General features: G+C 37.9%; 2 protein-coding genes across 3 annotated transcripts; one reads left to right on the forward strand and one right to left on the reverse strand.

The window, feature by feature from the left end:
- The first annotated feature begins 952 nt into the window (after window positions 1-952).
- On the forward strand, window positions 953-9,218 carry LOC121637764 (coiled-coil domain-containing protein 149-like). Of its 2 annotated transcripts, XM_041982031.1 has the most exons (13): window positions 953-1,150; window positions 2,758-2,919; window positions 3,039-3,077; window positions 3,417-3,524; window positions 3,656-3,772; window positions 6,017-6,189; window positions 6,340-6,412; window positions 6,610-6,694; window positions 6,852-6,999; window positions 7,219-7,295; window positions 7,419-7,454; window positions 7,629-7,694; window positions 7,772-9,218. In XM_041982031.1, the coding sequence occupies exons 1-13, from the start codon at window positions 1,100-1,102 to the stop codon at window positions 8,269-8,271; spliced, it is 1,635 nt and encodes a 544-aa protein (XP_041837965.1). In that variant the 5' UTR covers window positions 953-1,099; the 3' UTR covers window positions 8,272-9,218. The 2 variants fall into 2 exon arrangements, with proteins under 2 accessions (XP_041837965.1, XP_041837966.1); XM_041982032.1 differs by lacking the exon at window positions 7,419-7,454.
- Window positions 9,131-11,001, reverse strand: LOC121637765 (extracellular superoxide dismutase [Cu-Zn]-like). Its single transcript, XM_041982034.1, has 2 exons — window positions 10,851-11,001; window positions 9,131-10,333 (listed from the first exon to the last, which is right to left on the reverse strand). The coding sequence occupies exons 1-2, from the start codon at window positions 10,871-10,873 to the stop codon at window positions 9,697-9,699; spliced, it is 660 nt and encodes a 219-aa protein (XP_041837968.1). The 5' UTR covers window positions 10,874-11,001; the 3' UTR covers window positions 9,131-9,696.
- Between the last annotated feature and the right edge of the window lie 1,168 nt (window positions 11,002-12,169).

The raw sequence follows: 12,169 nt of genomic DNA on the forward strand, positions 1-12,169 counted from the left end.
TTAGATCTGCAACCTCCCTAGTCTACAAATTGAAGGTTAAATCAAGATAGCACACCCAGATGTTGCCTATGTTTACTACTTGTAAGATTTTTTAAATAAAAGTGTAAGTTGACATGTACTTATATAGCACTTTTCTAGTCAGCTTGACCACTCAAAATGCTTTACACTACATATCACATTTACCCATTCACACACACACACACACACACACACACACACACACACACACACACACACACACACACACACACACACACATACCTCGATAGGCACATCAGGAGGCAATGTGGGGTTACGTGTCTTGCCCAAGGACACTTCGACATGTAATCAGGGAAAGCCTAAAATCGGTCCATCAACCTTACGGTTGGAAGGCTCTGAGCTTATCACACAGCAACCGCCTCCCATTCTGGTAATAGAGCTGTTATCACCCTTGAAGAGGCCATTTCCATCAAAACAGACATGTTTCATCACAGAATAAAAAACATGTTTGTTTTGATTTTCTGTCTGTTTCAAAGGCTGTGCTGTACATTGAATTATGTCAGGCTGAAAGACACTGGTAGCCATTTCTACACACATTTAACACATGCTGATAAAATCAGTCACCAAGAGTTGCACAGCTGTTCAGCTAAAAATAATCATTTTATGTAATCGTATCATATCTGTTTTGAGCATGGGAATAAATTATGTCTACAAACCTTCAAAGACAATAATAGATTAAATCTTATTGCACACAATACCATTAGCTGAATCTGTTGATGTAAAAATATTAAGCCCACAGTGCTTTGATATCAGTTTTAAAGTTCAGCTTTAGTCATCAATGTCACGGTTTGCATTAAAAACACTGTACAATAATTTATTTCACTATGTACTACTCATTAATTTGATTCTCTCTCTCTCTCTCATTTGTTTACGAGCGTCTCCACTAGCGTCGTGACGCTACTCTGACGTCGAAACATGCGGAAGTGATGCAGGTCGCGTTCCTCCATCAGCTAATCCGTTTTAGTGATGCAAAATGTCTGAATAGAGCTGATGCAGTGCAGTGTTGTTAGTTAAACTCCCCGAGCTTCGTCGTTGACCTTTAAACAGCACGTGCGTTGAGATGGATCCGTCCAGGAGGTGCGAGACTGACTGGCAGGGAACGCTCAACGAGGTGAGAGCAGACGGACGAATTAGTGTGAAATTCTCCACCAATTGACGGTGTGATGAGTGTATCATGGCAAACTAACTACTGTTTTACACTCTGAAGTTGTACCTTGCGTCTCGAGATTGGACCCACAGTTTAAAAAAAATCCCAATTAAACAGAGTTCACATAATTAAAATCCAGCTGCTGCGGTTGCCTTATATCTGTGCTTATATAAGGAAGTAGATATTTGTTTCCTTATCTGCAGAGCTAAGTACCTTCTAAAGTCATTAACAGGTAAACAACATGCACCACAGTGCTGCTTACTCTGTGTGTGTGTCCCCCCCGCATAATATAAACAGGTCCTGTACGTATACATTTAATTAGACAACAGTTTACATTACAGCTGGAGCTACTATTAAGAATAAATTATCTAAGGATAATTTCAGGGTACGTGATGTGTCGCATTAAATATGAACAGCATTAGATGATTAATTTACAATTAACATAGTCTCAAATAATTTAAACATGCACTGCTATGGGAAACACTGTCCATGTGGATGCAAATCAAACATTTTGGTAGTGTTTTGTTAATTCATGAATTATGATGATTTTTTTATGCATGAATTAATAAAGAAAATGTTATAAATTTCCTGTGCTTTTTCAAGCACATTGCCTTGCCTTTATTATGCAGTAATGGAGTTTTCTAGTTTACTGGATCGGCCTGTGGAACCTCTGTTCGGTGGGGCATAAAGAAACCTTAACCATTTTTAAGTAGTTTTATATTTTATATTACAGCAGCTACAGTGAGGCATATCAAAGGCATGAAGCCGCAATATATGTTTTTGTGGGAACCATTTGTTTTCGGGGAATATCAAGTAATCTATGAAGTGACACTGCATTATCATTTATTAACTGATGAGCTAATAAGTGTGAGGTAATGGCATTAATCCACATTGAGTTTACTGTGAACAATGGGAATCCATGACACATTCTGTATTAATCCACACAAACCACAAATCATTACTAAAATATATGATTTATACTCTTAAAGTGTTATCCACTTTGATGCTCTGAGTTAATCTGAATACTTGTCTTTTGTTTCTAGAAAGTTTGATACATTTTCAACTTGTCAACAACTGTTTAACTGATTTTGTATTTTATATGATCTTTTATCATTCTTGTTATTATTATTTTTCAACAATTTATACACCAACCATGCATTTCCTTTGGAGATTAAATGTAATTCAGTTAAAATATTAATTAAAACAGTTTGAATTGTTAAATTCAAGAACAAGTTTTGTGCCAAACTGATTCTGAATTTTAACCAATATTATGCAAAAGTAGTTAATGTACAATTTTTGTGGCTGAGCAAAGAACCAGACGATAACCCTCCTTAAACTTTAACTTTAGCTTCTCATATCTGAGGAATATCTCAAATATCCAGGTTCTGGGAGTTTATTCATTTTCTGACGTTTGCCAGGTTACATGTTCTGTCCCTGTCAAATGAAGATCAATTCATGGTGAAAACCATTGCTAGTTGCAGCCCTAGCTGGTAAAAATATCAACAAAGACCCATGTGTTTGTAGCAGAAGTAAGGGTTGAATGTTTTGTTTTTGCTTGTTCTTATGAGCAGTTCCTTATTTGTAAGCGGAAGTTGGAGAGCAAGAAGGAAGCTCTTCTAATTCTGTCTAAAGAGCTGGACACCTGCCAGCAGGAGAGGGATCAGTACAAACTGATGGCCAACCAGCTCCGTGAACGACACCAGGCACTCAAGAAGAAGTACAGAGAACTCATTGTAAGATGAACTTGTGTAGCTTTAAAAGATCCTTTAATAGGAAGTAAACAGGATAAAACATCAGATTGCCTACTTTTATATTTTGGAGAGAAAGATGATGTTTGTTTTATAACTAACAGGATGGAGATCCCTCTTTGCCTCCTGAGAAAAGAAATCAAGTAAGTCATTTCATCCTGCTTATATTGTTTGGACAGTGCTGTTTAAAAAACTAATTTTAGTGATGCATACTACAGTTCATTTACAATGATCGTACAGATTCTAAAACAGCTTGTGTGTGTTTGCTGTGAAGGGATGTGACAGCACTGATGACAGTGCAGAACCCTGATGAGTCATGCTGTGTGTGGGTGGAGCACCTTTGCTTTGTAATACAAAATCACAACTTCTTTTTATTTCAGATGCTCGTCTCCATTAATGCTGAGTTCATAATTTTAGGTTTGGAAAAATTCATTTTGATACGCTCTGTTTGGAGCATGAAAGTGTGTGATTTTCCTACTCAGGTGAATTTAGCCCAGCTGCTACGAGACTCCAGGGAGAAGAGCAGTCAACTTTCGGAGGAGGTGAAGGAGCTGAAACAGCGACTGGTAGAAGCTCAGGGTGATAACAAGGTGTGTTAAACTAGTCATCATCAAACTGACATCTGTGAAAAACCGAATGACTGTTATTAATGGAAATGTGCTAATCATTAGAAGGATTAAGCACATATCAAAAATCTGTTTTTAATGTGTGATTCCCGCAGCTCCTACGAATGACCATCACTAAACAGAGGCTGGGCGATGAGGAGGTGGGCACCCGACACTTTCCTGCTCATGAGAGAGAAGATCTGGTTAAACAGCTGGAACGAGCAAGAGAACAGGTGAGAACCACCGGCTTCATTCAGATTATTCACCAGCCTTATGTTCATGATTTAACTGCCTGTCAGTCACTTGTTGTGACTTTAGAGCAAGTTTCACAACCACAGAACTTAATAAAATCCAGGAGTATAACAAAGTGCTTTTACCACCAGACTTGGTTTTTGGGTTTTAGGACCTTAACTGTAAGATTCAGATTCGGAACACTTTATTTATCCTTGAGGGGCAATTCAGTTTGCAGACATGAGTCGCAGCAAAGGACAAGACATAAGCCGCACATTCCACGTTACACACAGATCAGTCAGTGTTCATGATAGAGCATCAACTGCTAAAAGATCCAGCCATGAAGTAAAAAAATGGATTAAAACTCGAGAAACAACGTGTAACGTCTCACACTAAGCTCTGCCACAAGGGTTTAAAAGCCTGAGGAAAGAATCGGCATATATATTTGTTTTTCAGCTGGGAGCGAGATAGCGCCTCCCAGAGGGCATCAAGGCAAACACCTCTTTAAGGACATTACCTGAGTGACCAATGAAGCTGTTAGCTTTCTGGAGCACCTGCCTGCTCCACAGAGAGTCTAAATGTGGGATCTGCACACCCATGATCTTGACACAAGTATTAACAATGCTGGACAAGCTGTTTTTATCTTTCACTGAAAACCCGTAATACCAACACATAAAAGAAAAAGTTAAAAGACTCACTGTCAGGCAAAAACCTCCTATGTCCAAAATTCGTTATTTTTGATTTCCGTCACAAATCAGTACTCTTAGTCACCCTTTATGTATGTCTGTTGTTTTACAAATATTTAACCAAATATATATGCTGTAAAACACTATATCAACTTTGATGACATTATATCCAGTTATTACAAAACCGTACAGTCTTTTTCATTTTTTGAAAAATGACAGTTTTGGAGGTAGAAGGTTTGCGCCCGACAGCAGTGATTTAATGGATTTAGATACATTAAAAGAATTAAATTTCTACAGAACGAAGATACACTGTTGGCTTTTGCAATAGCCTCAGTGTTTTTATTAAATTTTAGATTTGAATCCAGTTTTGTGCCCAAATATCTGTAGGTGTCCACAATTTCGACCTTTTCTCTGTTGATGATGCTGACGTGATGCTTTGAAGACGTTTTCAAAACCTGATGTCATTATAAAAAGGGGCTGATCATTTCTTCCCTATCTGAGTCTTCCTCATTCATTTGTTGGAGCATAGCCAAGGCTTATTCTGCATTCATTCTTCTGCTTTTGTTCAATTTTTTTATTATGTTTTCGGCAGCATTAGTTTTTCTGTCTGTCTGTTAGCAAAATAATATAATAATAATATTAAAAGTTATGGACAGATATTGATTAAATTTTCATGAATTTCAGTAATGGAATAAAGTGGTTCAATTTTGGGGATGATCCGGACGACTGTCTGGATCCAGGAATTTTTTTAAGGATTTTTTACTATTGGGAGTTGGGGATAATTTTGGCAGTATAGCTTCTAGCGCAACAGATAATGCCCAGAATCAGTGGCAAAAAAAAAAGACAAAAAAACCAAGATGACATCATGTAGACGTTATAATCCAACATTGTTTGACCTGGATCATGTTGATATTCTGGATCTGGTGATCCAGAAGGTTCAAAATATAGAAATGTAAAGCTGTGCAGTTTACACCTTGACAAGGCACAAATGAGCCACCAGCTAAATCGTTTCACACAATCGGCCATCCATCAGTCAGTCAGTCATTCAGTCAGTCGTGGGGGACTGAATTCATTCCCATGCTATCACGCTAGTGGTCTGCACCTTGGGCAGTTCAGAAGTCCATCATAGCAGCCAACACAGAGACAACAGGTCAGCCAGAAAAAGCCAAAAGCTGAAAGGGGAGTGTTTTCCCACTTCTTGTAGCAGAATCAGAAACTTTTCAGTTAACAAATCAGTTGTCCAAGTACATGGCCAAATAGGGTTTTAACTGCATGCAAACTGACTTAAATCTTCTGGCTTACTAGTTATAAAAATGTAGATGCTTCTTTATGAGGCACATCTTTCACAGTCATCACAACAAAATGGGACAAGGAAGAATACCTAAACCTAGATTAGAATAAAAGAAGACACTAAGAAAACGTCTAATAGGTGTCCTTAAATATTCAAGTATAGAGGCGAATATAAGAAGTTGAAATGTTGAACTAATACAGCAGAAAAAAGGTGGTAAGAGTGGATTAAATCACAGTTCAAGTGAGGACTTGTGTGTTATTTTGTGGCAGAATGAGGTGCTGGAGCACAGCGTGAAGTCGCTCACAGATGAGCTTCAGGACGTTCGGGCAGAGCGGGACGTCTTCCAGCAGAAGGCTCATCGGCTCAACGTAGAAATGAACCACATTGTGGGGAACGATGACGTTCGGATTCTAGACATAGATGCACTCTGCATGGAGAACAGGTTTGTTTTTTTTTCTAACATTTTAGCTGTGAGTTCAGTGAACTGATGTTTTGACAAGTGTACAGGATCTATGTGCTGGGTTACACTAGATGCAGGCTTAATAATGTCTGGACTGAGATTTCTTTTCTAAAAATATAAAATATCTGTCAGATATTTGCATGAGCGGCTCAGTCAGCTTCAAGAAGAGGTCAACCTTCTAAAAACAAACCTGGTCAAGTATAAGGTACCTGATTATCATGCCAATGACATTATTTTACTTTTTACATATTTTTATCATTTATCATTTGTTCAGTTATTATTCTTTGTCATTGATATTTTTAAATTTCTTAATTATTCCATAAAGTATACTACTTTTTTTTATATATATAAATGATATGTTCAATTACAAAATTACCATAGTACACTTACAACTGTTTTCAGAGTGCTCTGGAGAGCAGGAAGAACTCAAAAACCAGCGGCAAACCCAACAGCAGTGCTCTAACTGGAGTGCTTTCTGCCAAACAAGGTCAGAGGACTCGTATTTTTTATAATATTACTTTGAATTTCAGATGTTTTAAAGCAAATTTTTGAAAACCCAAAATTTTTATATATATTTAGATAAATGTCAGCATTTCATGGAAAACGCTGTCTGCTGTTAACTGTGACTGATGATCTGCATGCAGTGAAGGAGCTGTTACTATCTGAGGAGAATGGCTGCAGTTTGCCGGTGACTCCTCAGTCCATTTCAGACCTCAAGTCTCTGGCCACGGCGCTGCTGGAAACAATCCATGAGAAGAACATGGTGATCCAGCACCAGAGGCAGATCAACAAGTACTTAAAGTTCTACTTTAAACTCTGTTTGCTGTACAGATTGTTAAGTTTAATTTGTGCAGAATCTGTACATTTAGTTATTATTTTGACATCTGAAATCTTTTTGTCTGTGTGTGTGTGTGTGTGTGTGTGTGTGTGTGTGTGTGTGTGTGTGTGTGTGTGTGTGTGTGTGTGTGTGTGTGTGTGTGTGTGTGTGTGTGTGTGTGTGTGTGTCATGAGGATTCTTGGAAATCGAGTAGCAGAGCTGGAGAAAAAACTGAAAACACTAGAGATGTCTGGATTATGGAGTCTTCCAGGTGGATATTAAGTCTTATTTTCCAGCTTTGAGACATACTGTATTTATCAAATCGTAGCATCAGATCAGCACACTGTTTAATTTCTTCTTCTTCTCCTGCTCTTTTCCTTCTTGCTGCCTGAAGGCCTGACTTATAATGTGTCTCTGGGAATATATGGAAGTATGTTCCTCTCATAAAAAATGCTATCTGTTAATCAAACTCTGAACTTCATCTTTTCCTGTTACTTCTTGTACCTGCCATCATTTACTCACCTTTGACCATTTTTATGGTTTAAGTACTATATGCATTCAAAAATGCTTAAAGCTTAGTTTGGATTATGTTTTGTGTTAATAGGAGGAAAAGATGCAATCATCCTGAACACTCAGCAAGTTGAATCTCCACATGTGGCAAGACAGGAAGGTAAATTTTCAGTGCAGGTATTAGTCTTCAACCATCTATAGGGAATCTAAACGTTATTCTCTAAACTATTCTTGCAGGTATGATGGTTTCTGAAAATATACCTTCCACCCAGCAGAAGACCCCAGAAGTTCCAGACCAAGTTAGTGAAACAACAGCTGTGTCAGATTTTCAAGAAGATGCACCATCGCCGTCCAGCATGGAAACGTCTCACCAGAGCGTTTTACAGCAGACATCCAGCCCTCACACAGAAATAACAAATATTAAGGACTGTCATGAAAGTGGCCAATCAGAGATCGCAGAGGATTGTACTGTTTTAACGGCCAAACCTGAGTGTCTGAGTGACTCCGCTCCTGAAGTGTTGAGTAAACCCCATTTACTGTCTACCTGTCTACCTTTGGAGAACTTCCAGCCAATGAGAGGAGAGGACGAGTCAGACGGATGTTCTAGAGAGGCAGAAACTGAGCAGATTACAACAGAGAAAGATGTTATTGCGTCGCCTGCTGTTGTCTCTGAAGAGCACCAGCAGGACATCCAGTTAAACCAGCTGACAGATGTGTGTAATAGCCAGGAGACATAAAGTCCTCCAGGAGCTACCATCCTGTTTTAGTGTTTAGAGAGAAACATATTTATGACCAAAAATATCTGAAACTGATGCTTTGACTTACTTTTGAGAAATAGAATCTGAATTTAACTGAAGAAGAAATTCATTCATTTTCTATACCACTTATTCCAATTCAGGGTCGATGGGAAGATGGAGCTTATCCCAGCTTTAGCAGGCGAGGGGCAGGGTACACCCAGGACAGGTTGCCAGTCCATCGCAGGGCCAGTATAGAAAGGCAAACAACCACTGTAAGCATCTCATTAACCTAAAATGCATGTCTTTGGATGGTGGGATGAGGCCGGAGTACCTGGAGAGAACCCATGCATACATGCGGAGAACATGCAAAGTCCATATAGAATGGCCACTGTTCAAACTGCTGTCAACTGATCAAGAGTCTAAATGTGAAGTTATTATAAACCAGTGTTTGTTAGAAGGAAATGGATGGAGAACTAAGGACGTTCATCTTCCAGCCTCACCAGGCATATCCTCAGTAACTCAACATGTGATTACCGCTGTGTCGAAAAAATGCACACCCATCTACTGCTAACACCATTTAAGAAGCTCTCTGGTTTCTAATCAACCATAATGCACATTATAGTATTTTTTTATCGGGTTTATATTGTGACAGTTTGTGTGAGCAAATGTTGTCTAGAAGCTGCAAACTTGGACTAAATTTCCTTACAGAAAGTATTTTAAATTATAGAACGCTGCATGGCCACATTTTATTAAAGGTAAATGCATTTTCAGTAATGTTGTCTTGGTTTAATAGATCTCAAAGAATTTAATTGAAAAATATTCTCAATATATATCAAAAGACAAGGTCTTCACAAAAACAGAGTATAAAAAAGGTGATTTATTAGTTAATATATTGTGATATATAGTGACTGTATCTACTGCAGAGTTTCTTTTTTTTTTTTTACATTGAACAAGAAAACCTTGTACAGGCTCAACTCAGAACGCATTCACAAGGTCAGCATGTTAACTTTTATTTGTAATCAGCGCTAAAGATGCAAGTGCTGACAGTGCTGAGGAAAGATTACTACATTTAACCAGATGAGAATAAAATATGCCACCGATACATTCAGTAGCTGTCAAAAACTACAAATATTAACCTCGATGATAGAAAAATAAAAGATAAATAAATAAAAAGAGTCAAAACAGTTAAGATTTCATTCTTTATTTCTCAAAGTTTATCAGAATTCTATGGCTTTTTTTTAATATTCTAGTTTAGCTAGGCAACAAACTGCTCTCCTGATGTGGAATATTACTTCAACTACTGATTAGCTACTGCAAATATCTGAAAGTGTATATTTGACATTACAAAAACTGAATGTCCAAAATGTATTAAACGCAAAAACAAGCTCTGCAGGCTGAGCAACAGCACATGCCACTAATTTGAGACTAATTTCTTCTCAGCAGCCTAGTATACCGCTTATGTTGTGTATTCCAGAGACTGGGAGAGGAAATCCCAATAATACAGCAGGCAAGCCTTCGGCCTGCATTCCCATGCAACAGGCTCCCAGCATCTCCACCACGCCCTAAGTCATCTATCATTTCATGAACAACCACAGCTCGTCCAAACACAGACAGGCCTCCAAACAGCCTTGCATCGGATTCTATCAGCGAACTGATTTTTCCTTGATAAGGCTCAAAGTTACCAAAGTCTCCCGGGTGGTTAGGGTGATTTACACCATATGGATTGTAGTGGCCACCGGTTGAGTCACATCCGCGGCTGAGGTCTCCGTACTGATGGATGTGCACGGCTCTGGCCTGTGGAGGGCCATCGTCGGGGAAGCCACTTAATCCAAGAAGAACCTGGAGTTTTCCCTGGGGATGATCCTGTTTAAACAACACCTGACCATAGAGTTTGGGCAGGCCATCAGGGAGAGAAGTGCTGGGTCTCACTTTGCAAGCTGCATACAGTGTACCATTGTGCTGTGAGACCTCTGGTGGAGAAAGAGTTTCAGTCTGTGCTGAGGCACATTGTTGAAAAGTTGCCAGGAAGACCAACAGAGCAGTTTCCAATATGCTTGCTGACCTGAAACATATTGGAATCACCAAGACAATACATATCAATTGTGTGGCATGAGGCATACAGTTAATAGTAGTTTATCTAATATATGGATCTCTTACATAACTAAAAGAAGCTGTTGTTTACAGACCGTCTTGCACTAAGGAAGTTATGTCACTGATGGGAGGGGGAGCTGATTTTTACATTCCTAGACAGAAGAGTCTAACACAATTTTAAAGCTTTTATGTTTTGGGTAAAACATGCAAGTTAATTGCGTGCTTGAATGCATTTTAATTTAAAGGCTACATTTATATTTAGTGTGATTATTTAGAGCTGCACAAACAGTGACTGCAGCATTTTAGCAGCTGTAATGTGTTTCTTCAGTTTGTCTACATGCTGTAAAATCAACGCGCGATAAAAACAGACATAAAGTAAAGAATGACAGTTTAAAACTATCATCACGTCAACGTTCGCGGTAAATACACATAAAACAGTTAATGCTGCCACAGGATCAGCTTGAAGAAATTTACATGGGACTACTCACCCGTACAATTGCATGGTGAACATGACAAAAGGCTAAAGAATTAAAATCTGAAGTTTTTACTTTTAAAAAACCGCAGTGATACTCTGATGAACCACAAGTTGAGTGTTTCTTAACGGCTTTTTATATCTTTTTGTTTGTCGGGGGGCGTTTCCTGCTGAGGGTGGAACAGTCTTTTTTTTTTTTCTACACTTGTGTAAACCTGAAACTCACGAGCTGGGGAACAAAAAGTTTGGTAACAATGAGGGTGCAAATATAAATCCGCGCTCCACTTTGTGTGCAGTAACTCCAACTAAAACATAACCGTACACAGCCTTATGCACCGTCTGGAAAATAGCTCGTTTTCTCTGAAGAAGTCAAAGGCAGAACTCATACATTTAGTAATGGAAATGCAGCTGTATTGTCTATTATACATGCTCTACAACAGCAGCCAAAAATTTTGAAAACGACACTACTATATATATATATATAATTTTGATTTTTTTTTCTCAAAATCTGCTACTTCAGTTTTTATTATGGCAAATTGCATGTATCTAATGTTATGAGGAGTGATCAGATCATTTGCTGAGTGCGATAACAGACTGGGTGCTTTAAAAGGAGGATGGAGCTTGACATTGTTCCTACTCTGTTAACTATGGTTGCCTGCAAGGAAACGCCTGCAATCAGCTTTGTACAAAAAGAGCTAATAACAAGGAAAGATATTGCACCTCAGTCATCAGATTATCAACAACTTCAAGGAGAAAGGTTCAACTTTTGGTTGAACAACTTAATAAAAGCCTTTAATACTTATGCATGTATATTTCAATATATCAGAAACATCTGACTGAAAGAAAACCACTAAAGCAGTGACATTGTAAAAATTAATATGTCATTTTCAATTTTTTTGGATTAAGCTGTGCATATTTGGTTTAGTGATGAGCTAGTGCAATTTAATAATATTTAATAAAGTATTTCTATTCTATTCTATTCTATTCTAATTTATAATAAAAAAAACAAATAAATAAATAACTGAAATTTCATGAGTTGGTATAGTATTTCACTAGTTATGTTTAAAGCACCTGCCAAAGAAAGCTATATGAAAGGCTATAAGCCTAGAGTTATTTTAGTTTTTTTGTTGTTTTTATTTGTACATTCTTTTGTTGTTTGTTTGCTTTTATTATTAATATGATGTTTTGTATAATAATTATTTTGACAAAGGAGAAGATTTCACAAGATTCTACAAGCTAAGATGTAAACTTATATGAACAAAAAACAGGAATGTTGCCACCTTCTATGCCCCCAACTTAATTTATGATGCAGTGTCATGAAGTCGAAACTGTAGC

Source organism: Melanotaenia boesemani, chromosome 4, assembly GCF_017639745.1.
Source record: "Melanotaenia boesemani isolate fMelBoe1 chromosome 4, fMelBoe1.pri, whole genome shotgun sequence".
In the NCBI taxonomy this organism is placed as follows: domain Eukaryota; kingdom Metazoa; phylum Chordata; class Actinopteri; order Atheriniformes; family Melanotaeniidae; genus Melanotaenia; species Melanotaenia boesemani.